Source organism: Lactuca saligna, chromosome 3, assembly GCF_052625555.1.
Source record: "Lactuca saligna cultivar CGN05327 chromosome 3, ASM5262555v1, whole genome shotgun sequence".
In the NCBI taxonomy this organism is placed as follows: Eukaryota; Viridiplantae; Streptophyta; class Magnoliopsida; order Asterales; family Asteraceae; genus Lactuca; species Lactuca saligna.
The window spans coordinates 6,001,627-6,021,880 of NC_136419.1; the positions used below are offsets into that span (position 1 = coordinate 6,001,627).

Genomic DNA, 20,254 nt, shown 5'->3' on the forward strand with positions numbered 1-20,254 from the left:
ATATATATATATATATATATATATATATATATATATATATATATATATATATTTGTATTTTGAATAATTAATGTGATATGTGAGGCTAAACAAAATACATGGTTTACAAATAAGGTAAATAATGTTAAACGGAGGATTTCAAGTCAAACAATGTTAACATGGAAAACGGGGTGGTCATGGAATTCAGGGGCGGGGGAATTTATGGTCGCGGTGAGGAGGCTATTTTGCCCCCGTTAAGTCTTGTTGGCGTTCATTAGGCATCAAGTGATTTTTCTGTATGGAATCTTGAGACCAACACTGCTTTAACCGACTAAAGGTGATATTTTTAGCTATTTATGCCAAAGTAGATTAATTTAGGTTTTCCTTGATAACCAATCAATTAGTTAAAAAGTAAATATGTAAGTATTCTAAATATTTGAGTAATAATCCCTAATAAATAAATAAAAATTATCACATGTCCTCTTCTCTTCATTTTGACACATGACATTTTCTAAAAAAATTTGAATTTTCTATTTTTCACTGGTCATTTTATTGTATTTTTCATTTTATTAAATTAAAATTTCACATTTAATATGCATGGTAATATATATATATATATATATATATATATATATATATATATATATATATATATATAGAGAGAGAGAGAGAGAGACAAAGAGAGAGAGAGAGAGAGATAGGTTCAAATATTTTTGGCAACTATTGTATGTATGTATGCACCAATGAGAATTGAGGAAATAATAATTCATTAAATAAATCATTTAAGGGTAATATAGTAATCTTGACATATTTAATTATGGTAGATAATTAATATAACAAAACTATAATGGAAATTACACATTATTACTATTTTATTAATTAGGAAAAAGAATAATTTTCTATAAATAAGCACAAAACTTATATAACCATCTCCTTCTAAACCTAGACCCAATTTTCTTCTCACCGCCGATCACCCTCCTCTACCGGTGTGTTTGTGTACTTAAGATGTTGTTGTTGAGTTCCATTCGGTCCACACTCTCGAGCTTCATCAACCAATTTTGGTTTCAAACCATCTACAAAACCCCCCAAGTTGTGCCTAGAGATTGGATCTCAACAGCAAGTTGAAAGTTACACTGGTTATTTTCATTGCTTATATACTACAAATATGAATCTGTCATTCAAACTCAAGCGACAACAGTCATCCACACTTTCAGATGTGAAAAAAATATAGAGCAGACAAAAAAGAATTATCCAACACCCTCTTATCGATGTCAAACCTCTTCAAGAAATATCGAAAGTCCACCCCACTTTCAGATTTTTCATGAATCGATGCAGATTTTTTATTATGTGGTGCAATTTTTGATTCTTGATCCAACTACAACCAAAGTCTAACCAATCAATTTTGCAACATGTAAGCTTCATCTAACCTATCAATTTTGCAAAAGCATCGATTACTATCCATACATTTTTCTTATTTTGATAGATTATTGGTATTTCTAGTTTTTTTTCTTTCATTCTTTGTGTAGCAATCATTGCCCGCTAACTGTTCGCTAAAATGTTTGAATGAAATTTTTTGTGCATTTCCATTGACTCTTCATCACTCTTTTACTTTAATTCAATTTTTGTATATGTACATATAAATATAAAAAGCTATTTTTATGTATTTTGAAGGTATATATCAAATATCTTAGTGCAGTTGTTGACCCCTTCCAGCCATCCATACTTAGGTAAGCTTTATATTAAATGGGCATACAATTTAGACGATAAAAAAATCTCCTGTTTGGACGTTCATCTTACACGTAATTTGGAAAACCAACTTAGATGATCAATAATCTACAAGGGATGTTCATTGTTAATTGGTGATATTAAGATGTGAATAATGAACTAGGAAATTAAGAATGTGAAGACTTCATATTTTTTTATGTTGTTGTTCCTGTAGTTTAACTATCAGGGTCTAATTAGGAAAGCTTACCATGTGGCTGGAATTCCAATTTCTATTGTCCCTCGTATTGTATTTCTGAAATCTAAAATTATATTAGTAGTAAATACAATACCTTTGAATGTATTATATGTATTCTATCAGAATGTATTCTACCAGAATAAAATCGATGTATTCTGCCAGAATGTATAATATGTATTCTGTCATATTCTATGTATTCTACCATAATATATTAAGTGATAGTTAATTACAAGTAACATGTTTTTAACAATTATTGGTTTTTGTTGTATTTGTGATAGGAATGGCTAGAAAAATGCGTTGAAAACCTAATAGGAATAACTTGAAGAATGAATAAAGTTTGATCATACTCACAATTTAAGAATGTTGTTATTCTTTAAGAATTTTAATCATTTTTGTTGATATTCTTTTAGAATATGTATAATTATATTAAATTGTATAAGGATTTTAGTATGTAAGAATATATATATATATATATATATATATATATATATATATATATATATATATATATATATATATATGAATTTGCATTTAAGTTCGAATATATAAGAATATATTAAAATGTTTGTTATTTTTCAACATCTTATTCAAAAAATATGTGTTTTTTTTTCAATAATATTCTATTAGAATAAAATTATGAAAGAGCATCATTCTAACAAAAAAATATTCTGACTGAATAAAAATTGGTTAAAATTGAAATTGAATTAATTAAGAAATTCAGATTTTTTTTTAAATTAGGAGAATTAATCATCCCTAAAAACACGAAAATTTCCTTTTATAAATGTAGTTAATTGTCCAAATTACCCTTTTGCTAAAAATTGTGTGATTATATGGTACATGTTACCCCATTGTAATATCATACACTTTCAAATCATATCCATTGATTAATTTCATCCGTTGGTCCAGATCTGTGAATTATAACACACAATACTTAGTAAAAACAAAATAACCTATATATATATATATATATATATATATATATATATATATATATATATATAAGGTATTTATTAGAAAATATTTATATATGTAATGTATTCAACATATTAAAGCGTCATTAATTCTAATAATTAAAATTTTTTTTTCATTTTTCTTATAATTTCAAATTTCTCAAATTATTAAAATTTTATATTTAATTTTTTTAAATAAACACATATAATACATAAGTTTCAGATCTAATCATATTAATAAGTAAACACTTAGACTAAATTAGTAGTAATGACCCAATTGTTTGGTAGTCAAATGCATCGGTATCAATTGTGGGTTTCCAAAATAGGGAACTAAAAATTCCAAGTAGGACTAATTAAGAACGTACAGTTTTACACTGTGATAACATGCGATCTCACACCCCCAGTTTTTAACGCCTTTTCAGAGTGGGTCCCGCTGTTTCTCAACTAATTATGAATCAGATCTGTGTAAGACAAGTAGGCCCCCTGAATTTGCCTTCCGTCAGACATCATGGATCCCTAACAATACAATCCATTGAACTTCAACTCCATACTACCTTTTTTTGCTATAATTCTAATTAATCAAAGTGATTAATTAACTTATAAACCCTGGAAAAAGTTGTTGAGTTGTCATCCTTATTATGCAACACACCTTCCTACCTCAATCCTTTTTCATATTTTACACTATTTTCATCATTAATTAACGACAGTGGCATTTTTAGGGTTTGAATTTCCAAAAATGCTTTACGATATGTCTAAGCAAATTAATTAAGAATATAAAAATGTTTAATAAATAGTAATAATTGGTATAAGTCAAAAGGAAAGTTTATGGAGTTTAGAGCTCATCACTTTGACCACACGACATGTTAAAACTTGAAAGAGCAGACAATGATTACAAATTCCCATGCTCCTGTTTTTCTTTTCTAAATTCCATTCCTCCACTTCTCCTCACATGGTGAATGCTCAGCTCTCTGACTCTTGAAAGAGCACACACCCACACATGCACCATACACGTGCACACACAGTGGTGGTCAAATGGTCATACCAGTATACAGAAACCTACCTAGTAAAATAACTCGTGGCTCAAAAAAGTACCCCCACTACGATTAATACAAGTTAGCCGCGTCTCTTAACGTGTGTCTTTTTCTATATAATAAATTGGTTATTACTCCAATTATTGATATTTTTTACAGCATATTTAAAAGTTTATGACTTCAAAATTCATATAATTTGTATCGTTAAATATGAGTTTAGAGTTGAAGATCCAAAATAAATTATCTGATACCTATTTTCAACAGGATAAGTATTTGGAATAACCTCAGTGTTTGTTGCCATACACGATAAATACTAGGACTTGCATTAATGTGTAGCTAGGACCTGGCCCATTTTATATATTGTTTGGTGTTTAATGACACATTCCCTCTCTCTCTCTCTCTATATATATATATATATATATATATATATATATATATATATATATATATATATATATATATATCTATATATATATAAAAGGGGCGTTCGCAATGCATTGAACTTTATAGAATTCAATGGATTGTCATTTCATCATTCTATAATCCATATAACTCTATTATATTTTTCTCTACAATGCATTGAATTAACTCTATAAAATCCAATAGAATGTTATAAAATATAATTTATAGTAAATATTTAATAATTAAAACTTTCCTTTTCTCATTGAAGAGTACGTTTGATGGTCATTGAATTCCAAATCCAGTGAATGTCAAAGTGGCATCTCACAATGGTTGAGTTTCATTCATTGAATGATGCATGGACATGACACTTCATTCAACTCTAACAATTAATTCACCATTATGGATGCTCTAACGGTTGATAGCTAGACTTTCAGCTATATTGTATTATCGTTTCCAAGCTTCTGAATAAGAATATTCTTTTCTGTTGTGTGGACGTATGTTACATTAACCGAATCATATTAAATAATATGATAGTGATATTGTATCTTTGTGTGTGTTAGTGATATTCTTGTTAATCCCTTACATGGATATTGTTCGGCAACAAATAAGAATTGAGTATGGTTTAAAATATATTAGAACAACACTTAGTTTGGTTGAAAAGAATCTACAGTAGTTGCATAGTCGTGTATTCAAAATCAATGGTGATGCAAATGAGATTCAGATAATATATATGTACAGCTAATGAAAATCTAGGATGACATATAGTGTCATATATGGAAAAACTAAACAAGTGATATATATATATATATATATATATATATATATATATATATATATATATATATATATATATATATATATATATATATATATATATATATATATAAGGAAGAGAATAAGAACATCCGTATCATAAAATTAACAGAGTATTTAGCAGAGATACTGGAAAAGATTTGTGGCATTACTTAAAACTTAAAACCTCAAACACATCTGGAATTTTAGTATTTTTAATGATCTGCTTGATGATTGGTTTCATACATGGAATAGTCAACATATTTTTTCTACCTCTATCTTCTAGAATCTAGGGGCAAGAGTAAAAAACTTATTTGCATGATGCAATAGCACACGTATCACACACACAAAAAGAGAGAGAACAAAGTTCAAAAACTCAAAGTCTCAAACCATTGAGTACGAATTTAGTATACGATTTGATTTGAATTTTTTCACAAAATGATTGATATTTGAAGATTAAAATGAGTAGCATAAGAAAACTATTTATATATAATCATTAATGCAAACTCAATTGTAACCTTCTTTTTTCTTGGCCTGCCTAGCAACTTGCTAGGTAGTGGTCCGCTAATAATATTTGCCGGTTCTAAAAAAATTTATATATAACCATTGATTAATCACAAAAAAAAAAAAAAAAAAAAAAAAACTTATATATTAGGGTATTTTTTCGGATTAAACCGCAATTTTGTTTTTTTCCTGAAAAAGTTCATACATCTTTTCTATTTTTTCCGATTTAGAATTTATAATTTTTATTTTCTTTATTTACCCTATAGTCCTTTACATTTTCATTTCATTTGTCGATTTAGCCTTTACATGTTTACATTTTTTTTGTATTAAACCTCGAATTTATTTATTTTTTCAAAAAAAAAAAATACATCTTTGTTATATTGGAATATTTCTTACATCTGGTTTCATAATTTCATAGCAGATATTTCCAGCTTTATGATGGTTTGGAGTAATCTAGAGAGGTGGTCATGTAAATCTATTGGTTGACGATTGGCCAAGAACATTGTAAGTTTATATAATGATATGGAAAAGTTCAACCCTAGATGCACAATGATCATCGGTTTAATCAAGGGTTATCTACATTGGTTTTTTTTTATGTTGGTTATGGCGAAAGAAAAGTAAAAGTTGTTCTTGTTGGCTTTTTTTATTTTCATTAGGGAGCCATAGGGTTCTATGATGGATAGTGAGAAAGACAATAAAAGAATGAGGATAGCATCCATTGGCGAGAAGAGAAAAAGAGGAGGGGTTGTTCTTCTTCTATCAATAAACCTTATGGCTCCTAATAAAAATAACATTTGAGATCATATTGATGATTGTTACACATCTTGGGTTGAATTTTTCTAAATGATTACATGCGCTAACAACGTTCTTCATCACATCATGATGTCACGTGGAAAAGAAATTTATGCAATTGTCAAGCAATAGAGTTACAACACAATCTCTTTAGATTTACTCCAAACCATCATGAAGCTAGGAGCATCTAACATGGAATTGTGGAACCGAATACAAGAAAACTTTCAAAATAAAAAAGATGTAAAGAGTTTTTTGGGGAAAAAATTTTTGTGAGATTTAATCTGAAAAAATGAAATATATATATATATATATATATATATATATATATATATATATATATATATATATATATATATATATAAATTGTAAGAGCTAGATTGAGAAAAATAGAGAAAATGTAAGGGCATTTTCAAAAGAAAAAAAAATAAAGTTCAAGTTTAATTTGAATATATATATATATATATATATATATATATATATATATATATCTTTTGATAAATAGTTTTTTTTACATAGAAATAATTATTAGATTTTATGATTAATTGCTATGTAATAAAAAAAATTACTACTTTAAATAAAATAATTATGTTTAGATCTTATATTTATATTGTCAGCTTTTAAATTTGATGTAATTATATAATATCAGTGTCTAGTTTAATTAATATAAATTAATTTATATATATGAATTTAATATTTTAAAATTGTCATTTTGCTTTAAATTAAATTTCTTAATAACCTTCCTTAATTCGTGATTTTAAACTTTTGACAAGTATTAATGATATAATTTTATATAATTTATTTGTACAAAACCTTTGTATTTTGTACCTCTTAAATTTAAGATATATATATATATATATATATATATATATATATATATATATATATATATATATATATATATATATATATATGGCTTAGTCGTTGCTTTTAAAAAAAATCGTTAAATTTTTTTTTTAGCCTAGATATGGCTTAGTCAATGCTTTTGAAGACTAATAATGGTCTTTGTTTTGAAGAATGATGAGCAGTTTAGGAGTTCTTTCTCAAGAACTTAACCATATTCAATATTTAATAAACTAAAAAAATAAGAAGAGAGAAAATTAGAGGGATTAGAAAGAGGTCAGATAGTTCAATCCTGCAAACCCCAAAAATGAGTGCCTCTTAAACTTGTGCTATATGTGGAAAAAAATTCTTGAAAATCTCTATGGGGGTTGGGTTTATCCTTTAAATGAGCTCAAACCCGGGATACTTGTTGAAATATGCGAAAAAGCTTCCGTTGAATAATTTGACATTTCCAAACAAAAATAAAAAATAAAAAGAGAGAGAGAGGGAAACATTATGTAAAGTTGAGAGCAATTGAGATGCAAGGCTTAAGGTGTAATTTATAAGATGCCGTTGACAAAATTAAAAAAGAAATTGGGTATGTACTGGTGTGATGTGAAGATGATGTACGTATATAATTATTTTTTTATTAATTATTATGACCAACCAGTTGTACAGCTTTCTGACAAAAACCGAAGTGAGGCAAACCTTATTATATAATATATATTATTATCTTAAAAGTTAAAAAATAGCTCCAACTTCTGGCATGCCTATATAAATACTTCTCCTCCTCGTGGGTTCTCAAATACATTCCAGCATTTGCTTCTCTCACACACATTCATCATTCCTCATTCCTCATTCCCATTCCCAACTCCTTAAATCTCTCATTCCTTTCCTTTCCTTTTTTTTGGGATTCTTAGCAACCAATTAAGTTAAGTAAGCATGTGGGGTCTTGCTCTTACAGCCATGGTTGTGGTGGGCATTACTCATTGGCTTTACAGATGGTGGAATCCTAAATGCAACGGGAATCTCCCCCCGGGTTCCATGGGTTGGCCATTACTTGGTGAAACCCTTCACTTCTTCGCTCCTAATCCAACCTGGGATACACCTCCCTTTGTCAAAGAGAGGATCAAAAGGTGATCGTATCTCTCTATATTACATTATTACATATTATTTTATCCCTCCTAATCATTGAATTCTCACATTAAGTAATGATATTTCAGATATGGGTCAATATTCCGAACTAGTTTGGTTGGGAGGCCGGTTGTAGTCTCAACTGATTCAGATCTTAATTATATCATCTTCCAGCAAGAAGGCCAGTTGTTTCAAAGCTGGTATCCAGATAGCTTTACCGAAGTTTTTGGGAGACAGAATGTAGGATCTTTGCATGGATATATGTACAAATATCTTAAGAACATGGTCTTATATTTATTTGGTCCTGAAAGTCTCAAAAAGATGCTTCAAGAAGTAGAACACGTGGCAGCTACAAACTTACAGAAATGGGCTGCCCAGGATTCGGTGGAATTGAAGGAAGCAACTGCAAATGTAATGAATTAAGGCCTTCTCATGTAACAATATATAAACTTTTTTTTTTTTTTTTCTAATATATCAACTTTTTGTGTGTAGATGATATTTGATCTGACTGCAAAAAAGTTGATAAGTTATGATCCCGAGAAATCATCCGAGAATCTGAGGGAGAATTTTGTAGCTTTTATACAGGGATTGATCTCCTTCCCTTTGGACATTCCTGGAACAGCTTACCACAAGTGTCTAGAGGTACGTACACACAAATTAATTAAATCTGATTTCTTTTTATATACTATAATTTCTGCTAATTTATTAATTAATGATATAACCAGGGAAGAAGAAAGGCAATGACGATGCTGAAGAGCATGCTAGAAGAGAGGCGAGCCAAGCCAAGAGAGGTGAAAAGTGATTTCTTCGATTACTTACTTGAAGAACTTGAAAGAGGTGATTCCATACTTACAGAAGCAATCGCCTTGGATTTGATGTTTGTGCTATTGTTTGCGAGCTTTGAAACAACTTCTCTCGCCATAACAGTAGCTGTTAAGCTTCTGAAAGAGAATCCTCGTGTATTGCAGGCATTAACGGTAACTATACAAACATTTAGTATTTTTACTTTTTTACCTTTTAAATATATTTTAGTTATAAAACCCCCCTAATTAATTAATTACCTGATTTTGCAGGAAGAGCATGAGAGTATCCTAAGAAACAGGGAAAATACAGAGTCCGGACTTACATGGAAAGAATATAAGTCCATGACGTTCACGTTTCAGCTTATAAACGAAACAGTGCGTCTGGCTAACATAGTTCCAGGGGTATTCAGGAAAGCACTTAAAGATATCAAGTTCAAAGGTACACATTCAGACATGCATATCTGTGATCGATCTACTCATCTTATAAACTGTTTTAAATTTTAAATAATAAACTTTGTGAGTGCGTGTTTTAAAAACGACATGGATGTTGATTTTTGATACATGCAGACTATACAATTCCCGCTGGTTGGGCAGTAATGGTATGTCCTCCAGCCGTCCACTTAAACCCGGACAATTATAAAGATCCGCTGGAATTCAATCCATGGAGATGGGAGGTATGCGTATGCCATTTGCCATGAGTCTTACTTTTCAATCATGCATGATGAAATTAAATAGATAAAAAAAAAATGTTTATATTTAATCATGTATTGCCAAACAGAGGATGGATCAGAAAGGTGCATCAAAGAACTTTATGGCTTTTGGTGGTGGCATGAGGTTTTGTGTTGGAACTGATTTCACTAAACTACAGATGGCTGTGTTTCTTCACTGCTTAGTCACCAAATACAGGTAAAAACTCATCATACATGTGTGTGTGTGTATGAGAGAGAGAGATAGAGATGTGAACTAACATGATTTTCTGCTAAAAATTTGCAGGTGGCAACTTGTGGGGGGAGGAGAAATTGTACGAACGCCTGGTTTACAGTTTCCAAAGGGGTTTCATGTTGAGATCACAGAGAAAGACAAACAGAATCAAGAATCTGATACTAATCCAAGACAATAGGATCCCTGTTGTAAAACAATCACCAACTTCCTGAAAATGTATGTGAGTAAGCTGAGGAAAATTTTGCTCAGGGGCATGTCAAGCACAATGCTTAGAAAATGTAAAAGTTTACAGAAGCAAGAAATGAAAAATGTACAATGTTCTAACACTTGTAATATACAAATTTTTTTACTCAAATCCTTAATTAAGAGCCAAAAAGCAAACACGTAAATTCATTACAACAAACAAGAAAGAGTTGGTTCATGGTATCGAATTCCTTCTCTTATGCTTATGGTGTTTGGCTTTGTCTTTGTCATGCCTTGGAATATGTTTGTCCTTATGATGTTCCTTGAGTATCTCATCACCATGTCTGTGTTTTTCTTTCTTAACATGGTGAAGATGATCATGGTCAAAATGATTGTGGCTGTGGTGGTGTTGGTGTTGGTGTTGGTGTTCCAGATATTTGATTTTTCCCTTTTTATGAGCATGAGCCTTATGGTGTTTTGGATCCTTCTCCTTCTTATGATGTTTCTTATAATGGAGTTGCAAGTTTCTAATATGTTGGGCTTTTCGATCATCATCCCAAAAATGGTCTTCCCACCAGTCATACACAGGATCAAAAACTCCGTTCTCATGTAGAAGCCACAGTAGGACAATCACTGCAACTCAAGAAAAATAGAGTTGAATATTTACTCAAAATTGATTCCCAATAAAGTCAAAAGCGTAATTACCTGTGGGAAAGATTGCAAAAACCGAACCAAACATCAACACCCATTTCAGACAGAGATAATGGATATGGCACTGAAAGTCAAAAAGCCCAGAGCATTTTGTACTGCCAACATAGATAGATAGATAAAAAGCATCAAGTGTTACTGAATGATCCTGGTTTTTCATTTTAAGTAAATATTCAATTGGTAGAAGAGAAATATAACCTGCAAGCTTTTCCAGCGATAAATTCAATCATACTATGCCAAAGCTTGAAAAACATATCCTCAATAGATTCAAAGAAACCTTGTAAACCATGCTTTGGTGGTTCCCATGGAATCTGGAAGATAATAAATATTGTCAAACCAAACCAAACCAAACCAAATCCTTGATTTATCAATAATTTAATTTGGCATACCACTGATCCATTGTCCAGAATTGTGGCTGTTGTTGTAAACTGGCACTCTGCTCTATCAGCTTCTTGAAAATCAGAATCCTTCAGTATAGCTGCTTGCACAATATATAACATTAGATTGTGTTTTAATTTTTAAGTAAGCAATGCATGATTTTAAGGAAAGAAATAATATATGTTGAGAAAAATGATGAACCCGTCCCTACCTGAACATGCATACCTTGCAGCCTGATCAGACATCGGGTACACCTTAAAAGATCTGGTTGCCATTTCTTTTGGCTTCAAAATGAAAAATTGTTCCTGCATAAAACAAAAATAACATTGAAAATCATTTACTTTACCAATATTTCATTTCATATTACAAAATAAATGGCTTATTATACCTCCATCTGGCTGATACCTATGGAGCAATCAAACTGCAAAGATTGAAAGAGTAAAAAGTAAATACATAGAGTTGTTATTAAGTTGGATAAATCATAAATAAAATGTTTCCTAGAATACCGTTAAGCTATACGATGCTTCCACTTCACCAATATTTCTAGCTGTGATTGTGGCAGTCCCGAACTGAGTAAGAGCCTCAAAATTTGGGATTGTGATTCTTTCAATTTTTCCAGGGCTCCTACAAACAATATACAGTATAAAAACAAAGGTAGATATATATATATATATATGCATTTAACAAGAGCTAGTATCGACCTTTGGTACACAAATTCTATGTCATCAGCACTAAGTTCTATCAAAAGGTTTGAATTAAGAACTTCAGTGATCCCAATTGAGAACGATTGACTTCCTGCATTCTGCATCAATAATACAAAACATGAGAGGGAATTATTTTATTATAGAAATTTAAAAACATTGAAACCATACTGGATGTTGATTGATTCTTTCAAATCTCCCTTGCACACCATAAAGAGGAACCAGGTTTCGTTGGATTCGGTTCTGGTCAGCCTGTGACAAAAAAAAAATAATAATAATAATAATAAGTCAAGAAATACAGTATGATTATATTTGTAATACCATAATCTAAAAACAGTAATGAAGGGATTCAGGGAAGATTAATATTTTATATACTCACTTCCCAAAAGTTCCACAACTGATTTTGCAGACAAGCCCAAAAAGGAGCAGAACAGAAATTTGGCTGGTTATTAAAAGCATCATAACCGACACCAATTTTATTACATTCATTTCCATCTAATGTGAATCTGACTCTCTCAAGAAGCATCCACATAGAAATGTTCCTTCCTAAATCTTGTGGTTGACCTGGGCTACCCTTGATCAACAATTAAAACAAACACAGCCACCCATAAAATGATCAACAAGTAACATAAGCTTTTATTTTACAAACATTGCATGCATTATATTTATACCTGTCTTGGAACAACAAGAAAGAAATTCTCAAAAGAAGGTATGTCATTGTATCCAACATAGTCCCCAATTAAATTCGCCCTCAAAAAGTTATCACTTGACAGGGCTGTTCTATTCCCAGGACTGATAACTAATTCCTGTTAGAACAGAGTAAGTTGTGAAACATACAAAATCATCCCTACACATAGTTAAGTTATGTGGTGAAGGAAACCAGACACATACAGAGACTTTAGACCCTGTTTTGACTTTAACCCTTATGGTGAATCCTATTGAATGCTGCCCAATTCCAAACACATGGAACCTAACAAGACACCAGAAACTAGTATGAAAGAAACAGCATAGGGAAAATATCAGAAGAATCAGTAGAAAGTAGAAAAAGATGTGAAAAGAATATCAGACTCCATACCAATCACCTGGAAAACGAAGGCAGTGTGCAGTGTTGGCCTTCCCTTTGGTCAGCTTATCAACTGTTAAAATAAATAAATAAATAAATAAAGATATGATATTAGCAGCAACATACAGATACAGTGAGAATTTACAGTAATTAGATTGACAGGACTTACAAAAATTTCCACATGATGAAGGCACCCTACGGTGACCCCCACAAGGACAACAAATTGGCTATCCGATGATTCAGAAAATAAGAATAAAAGAAGATGAAGTTTTGATCAGAAATGATGTCTCAGAAGATATAAGTATCATAATCAGAGCTTAAAACAAGTTCAAGATCACTAAAACAATGATGAACATGATATGATGCTCATACATGTTCCTAAAAAAAGAGGATATTCCCAATATATTACCCGGGTGTTCTCAATTGCATGTCCTTGCTCATCGTATAACCTGAGTCACACATTAACCGGTCAAATTTCAAGTCAATTGTACATATACTTGAGCTATAGCATGAAAAGAATACAGTGCTAAATTGCCAAAAGAGAACACATACATGCATACATGCACAAAAGTGAGTGCCTCTATCCAAGTATGGACTTAAAACCTAAAAGATGAAGGTCAAACATTGTACTACTTACGTCTCACACATGCCCACAACATTAGCACCAGCATAACGACTACACTTGCGTGTCTTAAAAGACAGCTCTAGAGGTTTATAAGGAACATCCTGCAAATAGAACGTGATTCAGATTTTAAACATAAAAGATCGAGAAATTCAGAAGGAAGAGGTTTTCAATATTTAAGGAATGTTATCAATTGCCAGCTGATCTCCATCAAACTGAAAGCTGGTTAAAGCAGTTTATCCCATCCTGAACATTCTGGAGTTTTGCTAATCTCTCTCTGATGATGATGGTATACATACAATGCTTGCTTCAGACAGTATATAATGATACTCGTATGAATTAATTTAATGGTTGCATTGAAGTATAAATTCATGGATTTGGGGATAGTGCATATTTTATAGACACCAACGTCTCAGTTTGACCCACACAAATTGAAGCTTAAGAGCATGACCTGATACAAGCTCTAATAAGCTCTGTAAACCTAGATTGGGCCTGGAAAAAGAGAAAACAAATTGTTGCTGCAGAAGAGAGTTTGTATACTTAGGACCTTATTTTCAGGGAATACAATTCTTATTGATCTTAAATGGTGAAGTGATCGCAAATATGAGGGGTTTGGCCTAGGCAAGTAAACAGAGGGACATATTTTATACAATTCCTACTACGTAAATGAACTGCAATCATGGCTATAACTATAATAATTTTATCGCACCAAGTCACAATGAAAAAGAAGAATGCGCCTGTAGATACGACATGAAATAAAGTAACATGAACTCGATTCAATGAAAAAGAAACCCTACGCTAACCCGAAGCAAGTTCTGAAATACATACTCTAATGTACGTCAAGTGATATTGCGCATAGGCGGCAGACTTATTGACAGTGATCACCGGCGGTTCTCGAACAGTTCTCATGTTATCAGTCGATTTTTCCTCCACCTCCACCACTTCGGCCACAATCGACGCTTCGTTGCCACTCTAAAACAAAGGAAAACAAAAATCAAGCATGAATCGGCCTGAAAGACGCACCACACAGATCGAATCACCCACAGGAACACTTACTGCTTCACTAGGAACAGCCAAATTGATGACGATTTTTTTGGTGCAGTTAAGAGGAGCATTTTCAGAAACCTTTTCGCATTTTTCAAGCTTCGATTTGGAGAGAAGTTGGACACCGCCATTGACGAGATGATAAGAGATAAATAGAAAGAAGACGACGATCGTTATGCATGGTCTCATTTCGGTGAATATGAGTGTGAAGTGTGCGAAACCCTTCTGAGAATGAAGGAGATAAAGTGGGGCTGCTATGGCGGGTGTAACTGCCTCTGCTTTAAGCAGTTGAGTTTTTCGAAAATCAGAGCGCCAGTCCACCGATCAGTGAAAATAATTAAATAATAATTTACGTCAAAACTTTTCTGGGTATTAACTTTAATTCGATATCATATCATATAAAAATAATATGGAAATTCATCGGTTTTTAATAAATAAAACTAAAACATGAGTAACAAAATCATGCATCGATGCTTATATTATACGCGTCCCTTTTGTTTACTCAAAAGTTTTCTTTTTTCATAAGTACACAAATTTTATTTTATTTTATTTTTTTACCACCAAACACGTAGCAATCAATTAAAAATACTTTAGACATTTATCATTTCTAGTGATTATTTGGATGACCTTCATATGTTTATCCTAAAATTCCTTTAACAAAAACCCTTGCAAATATCACATCACATGTAATTTACCTTTTCACCTCATTTTTATTAATAAAATTCAAATCATATAACATTACTTTAAAACAAAATAAACTTGAGACGTTTTGTCATTATATGAATTTGTACTTTAATATTAGAATTCCTTAAATCAGTTTTCATTACAAGTGATGTACAACCAAATATCGTATCCTAACCAGTAACTACGTATCAAAAATACAAAAATTTACACAACCAGAAAACAAGAATTAAGAATATTGAACCAAAGTTTTCATCATATTAACATCAACCAGATACTAAGCAGTCATAAAACCATATCACGTCTGTCTTCACCGGTTATCACATCGCCATTTGGAAGTAGGAACACAGCTCAAGTAATGGCACCAGCTGCAGTGATCATTCCCATTTTCTCCCTTGAAAAGCATCACAAGTCCCACCGTAAATCTGCTCCCAATAAAAAATAATTTAATCACTGTAGACAATAATCGATAAAATGATGTGAAGTGTATAGTTGTTGAAGAGAAAGCTTGCTTACCCAACAATCAATAAAATGGCAGATATAATCCAAAAGACATATTGATAGACGGTGTACTTGGACTTGCCACGAGCATCAGCAGGAAGACGGCGGCGTTCTTGCCATGAAAATTGGGGTCTCATAAGCAGTACAAATCCAAGGAGGAAACCCGTTAAAAACCCCCCGATATGTGCAAAGTTGTCAACATGAGGAAGCATTCCAACTGCTAAATTCACCAAGATTATGATCACAAGTGTAAACAAAGCCGCCGCCTACAAAAACAAAACACACGTCAGATTCCAAATTGACATCAGTCCCAGTCCCAGTCCCAGTCAAACACAGTACAACTTGCTATGTTTTGTCCTGCGTAACAAATTACAAATCATGTATATAATGAGTTTACGCACCTTATTAGCATAAATAGTCCAATTGGTAAGAAGCTCGGACAACATAGCTCCAAGAAGTCCAAATAGAGCACCGGAAGCCCCAACGGAGATGTTGCTTGTTATGAAAAGTGCAGATAGTGTGCTACCACCGATCCCGGCCAACATGTAGAGTACACCAACTCGAACTGTAATATATTTATACATGTTTAATGAATAATTAGTAGGTAAAAAAATTATATAAAAGTTTTTTTTTTTTAATGAGATATGTCTTTAACTAAAGGGACTTAAAGATGTACCGAAACCAAATTGTTGTTCGAGGCGAATCCCGATGAAAACCAAGCTTAACATGTTTGCAAGTAGATGAACGACTCCCGCATGCAACCAAATACAAGATATGAGTCTCCATGCTTCATGTCCATTCACCACCTTACTCCGCTCTAGAGCTCCCAACTTTTCCAATCTATAATTCAATCAAACCGATCATAAATAAACATGCCATGAATGAGAATAAACTGAGATATTGATTATGCTACGAAATAAATATATGTAAAGTGGACGAATAGAACTGATTGTATTGCGTTTGGTGTGCATTGGACTAAGACTGTCACTTTTGTCAATGGATAAAAAAGATGGGACAGAGACAGAGACTCGCTCTTGATCTCTCATATGTGCAAAAGACGTCAATGCCCCCTCATCCTCATTATTGAGAATAACCCTAACAAACTACAAGCCTGACCTTAAAGGCCAAAGCCAGATCATAAACAAAAAGTAGATCACAAAAGAAAACCTTAATTAAGTAGAAAAGCTTCCATTAAGGCCAAATCATAAAGAACAGGTATCTTTGACATGATAATGCTTTATATGGGTACGATAAAAAAAAAATTCCATAAAGAATATAATCTAGAGTCATCATTTTAAATGAAAAAAAAAAAAAAAAAACACCAAGATCATAATAAAGAATAACCTTTTATATCATTGAGTATTGGGTATGTAAGGAAAATTTCCCATGTCAACCAAATAGCTCCAAATAATCAATTAACACAACCATGATGAGTTCATAAAGTAGAATATTCCCAAATTATAATCAAGAATCATCATGTTACTGGAAAGCCCTAAATCAATCAAGAATCAGCTTTTTACATAAATTAGCTGAATGGGCTGGTATGCAAGAGAAACATCCAATCCCAGATCACAATCAAGAATCATAATTTACAGAATTGCTCTAAATGAATCAAAGTTTAGGCTTGACATGACTTAACTAAATGGGTATAGAAAAAAAAAAGATTCAAGTGTCAACCAAAAGAGCTTAGGTTTTCAATAAACATAAGAACCCTAATGAGGGGGTATATATAAAAGAAGAAAATTCCCAAATCATAAAACACAGAATGATAAAAACATCAAATGGGCACAAGTGAGAAACACTTACGTGGAAGAAGAAGGACCGAAAAGCGGGTTCTCTTTAAGAGGCTGAAAAGATAGTCTACCAAGAAATTTAGCAACACAATCCCCCTCAAGACTCGAATTGTGGTTCTTGGGACAATCATTAACAATCATGACGACAAGAAACATAGCCACATTTGCAACAACAATCATAGGAACGAGCCATGAAGTCCATTGTTTGTCCGATGATTCAGTGTGATATGTAGAAGACGCCGGCGGTGGTGCCGGTGGTGGTGCACCTCTGTTCTTTGTACTTCCCCAGCTCTCCAGATCTCCATTACCCATCTGTATTGATTCGTTTGTTGGAAGGTAGGATATTATTGCTTAAAATTAAATCAAACGAGTATATGTCAACTGTAATCGTGTATGTATATATATATATATACAAAGTGTTTAGGAAGTAACTTAGAAGGAATGGAAGAAAGAGAGATTGCAAACGGGTGGTGGATTGGATTCACATTTCACAGTGGGGTAGCTTGTCTGTCGATTTCATGTTAGGTGATCCGCTGCTAATACGCGTAACGCCTTACCGGTTCACTCGTTTCGCGTTTTCTAATTGTAATTTGCACGTAAATAAGTTCCTTTTAACAAAACAAATTAAACATCTTGTATTTTTATTTTTGTAAAATAAATAAGGACTATATGTCTATATTTCATTTACTTTAAAATGTTTGATAAATCAATGATTTCGGAAAATATTGGCATTGACTTTGTAAATTAACGGTTGCATAAAGTATAGACAATGAGTGCAAGTAATAAAAAGGTTTTAACAATTGAATATATAATTCATGGTGGTTTGCCTATGTTTCTAATTCATTAATTATTGGCATCTCAGTTTTTTTTTATCTTTTTCAATCCGTAACACATGAAAATAATATATTTTTCAACTCATTCAATTGAAAACATACAAAACAATATATATATATATATATATATATATATATATATATATATACTAGCAGCGTACCCGCGCAAAGCGGCGGGGTGTGTAAATTTTTTCGGTGATATGTTTCCTCTACAAAAATGTTATGTTACAAAAGAAAGTACATGTCGAAGACAAAATAATCAAACTATGATGTTATTTGGGAGATGAAGTCATTTTTTATTCCTAGACGGTGGGCTTTATAGCAGACGAGGGAACAAAGAGGTATCTGCGATTGGAGGGATATTTAAATTAACATGCTAAATTTAAGGATATCGAAAAGGGTTCAAAATTTGAATGAATCCGAGATTTGAGGGACCATATCAAATTGCTGAGAAATATAAGGAGATTTGATGATAAATATTTGAATTCAAAATGTGGTTAAAATTTAATATTATTTTATTAATGGCTAGTTGTACTATCAGCTTCATCATTTGGACGTCTTAAAAAAATATTATTATTATAATCAATCTATTTTTAGAAATAGTTAGATTTCTTTTATAAGATAGTAAAGATATATATATATATATATATATATATATATATATATATATATATATATATATATATATATATATATATATATATAAGTTCTTAAGCCTATAGTACAAGAGAGAAGGGAAGAGAGGAATATATGAAATCGAGTTGGATAGTGGATACGCTAAATGAAATATATGTAAAGTATCACTATTGGATGGGCAATGATCTTAAAGTTTCTACAATAAAAAGAAACAAATAAATAAATAAAAGTAAATTAAATCGCCTGGATAGAAGCTTAAGTGATGTTTTTTTTTGTAAAATGTTCATGAATGAATTGAAATTGAAGTCGAAAAAGGAATATGTTACGAATTTTATTTGTTTGGTTGATAGGAAAATGGTTTAGAAACGGAATTCCATACAAAAAAGTATATGTTCCATAGGCCGTTCATATATTGGGTTTACCATTTAAAAAAATTATTTGTAGGATTCATAATAAGTTTTGTTAAAAAAAATTGAGATTTTTGGTTTGTTAAGTGGCGATAACTTATCACGAAAAAAATTATTGAAAAGGCGCTCATATTTGGATGTTCTTACGGCATCTACAATAGGTTGTAAAAGAATAAAAAACCCAAAAATCAAACAGAAGAGTTTGGTTTGTCGTTTTTAGAAAAAAAATGAATTTTGAATATAAAATACCGAAGCAAAATATCCAAAATTATGGCGTTTTATGTATACGTTTAATTGACTAAATACATTATAACCATTATTCATTTATAGTATTTACTGAAAATTATAATAATAAACATACATTATATCATCTCGTATTAATTTTTCGTAAAAAAAATAATTAAAAAAAAAAAATTCTTAAATTTTAGTAGCATGGTTAACAAAGAAAAAAAAAAAGTCAGTTTGGTTTTTCAAACTCAAAAAACGAGTTTTTGGGTTGTAAATAAGGTTATTTATTTATTTCAATAACCTATTGGATCAAATAACGTTTGATAACCGTAGAACCCTATTGTGCAGACTTCCTTAATATTGATTGT

The 20,254-nt window shown here is 31.4% G+C and overlaps 3 protein-coding genes across 5 annotated transcripts; 1 reads left to right on the forward strand and 2 right to left on the reverse strand.

Moving 5' to 3' along the window:
- The first annotated feature begins 8,049 nt into the window (after positions 1-8,049).
- On the forward strand, positions 8,050-10,463 carry CYP87A2 (cytochrome P450, family 87, subfamily A, polypeptide 2). Its single transcript, XM_078982695.1, has 8 exons — positions 8,050-8,365; positions 8,453-8,774; positions 8,856-9,005; positions 9,089-9,340; positions 9,437-9,605; positions 9,734-9,840; positions 9,945-10,072; positions 10,160-10,463. The coding sequence occupies exons 1-8, from the start codon at positions 8,172-8,174 to the stop codon at positions 10,284-10,286; spliced, it is 1,449 nt and encodes a 482-aa protein (XP_078838821.1). The 5' UTR covers positions 8,050-8,171; the 3' UTR covers positions 10,287-10,463.
- Positions 10,349-15,435, reverse strand: HAP2 (hapless 2). Of its 3 annotated transcripts, XM_078982694.1 has the most exons (18): positions 14,820-15,435; positions 14,592-14,735; positions 13,779-13,867; positions 13,551-13,590; positions 13,311-13,368; positions 13,154-13,214; positions 12,970-13,048; positions 12,750-12,884; positions 12,458-12,652; positions 12,250-12,330; positions 12,079-12,179; positions 11,884-12,001; positions 11,766-11,798; positions 11,589-11,682; positions 11,389-11,477; positions 11,198-11,310; positions 10,997-11,097; positions 10,349-10,924 (listed from the first exon to the last, which is right to left on the reverse strand). In XM_078982694.1, exons 1-18 carry the CDS (start codon positions 14,994-14,996, stop codon positions 10,527-10,529), a joined length of 2,106 nt encoding a protein of 701 aa, XP_078838820.1. In that variant the 5' UTR covers positions 14,997-15,435; the 3' UTR covers positions 10,349-10,526. The 3 variants fall into 3 exon arrangements, 2 of the variants coding, with proteins under 2 accessions (XP_078838820.1, XP_078838818.1); XM_078982692.1 differs by having other exon boundaries at positions 11,198-11,477; XR_013678011.1 differs by lacking the exons at positions 10,349-10,924; positions 10,997-11,097 and having other exon boundaries at positions 11,603-11,682.
- A 139-nt stretch (positions 15,436-15,574) lies between these two features.
- LOC145034311 (RHOMBOID-like protein 2) lies at positions 15,575-18,268 on the reverse strand. Its single transcript, XM_078982696.1, has 5 exons — positions 17,796-18,268; positions 16,666-16,829; positions 16,391-16,554; positions 16,005-16,255; positions 15,575-15,913 (listed from the first exon to the last, which is right to left on the reverse strand). Exons 1-5 carry the CDS (start codon positions 18,092-18,094, stop codon positions 15,799-15,801), a joined length of 993 nt encoding a protein of 330 aa, XP_078838822.1. The 5' UTR covers positions 18,095-18,268; the 3' UTR covers positions 15,575-15,798.
- Between the last annotated feature and the right edge of the window lie 1,986 nt (positions 18,269-20,254).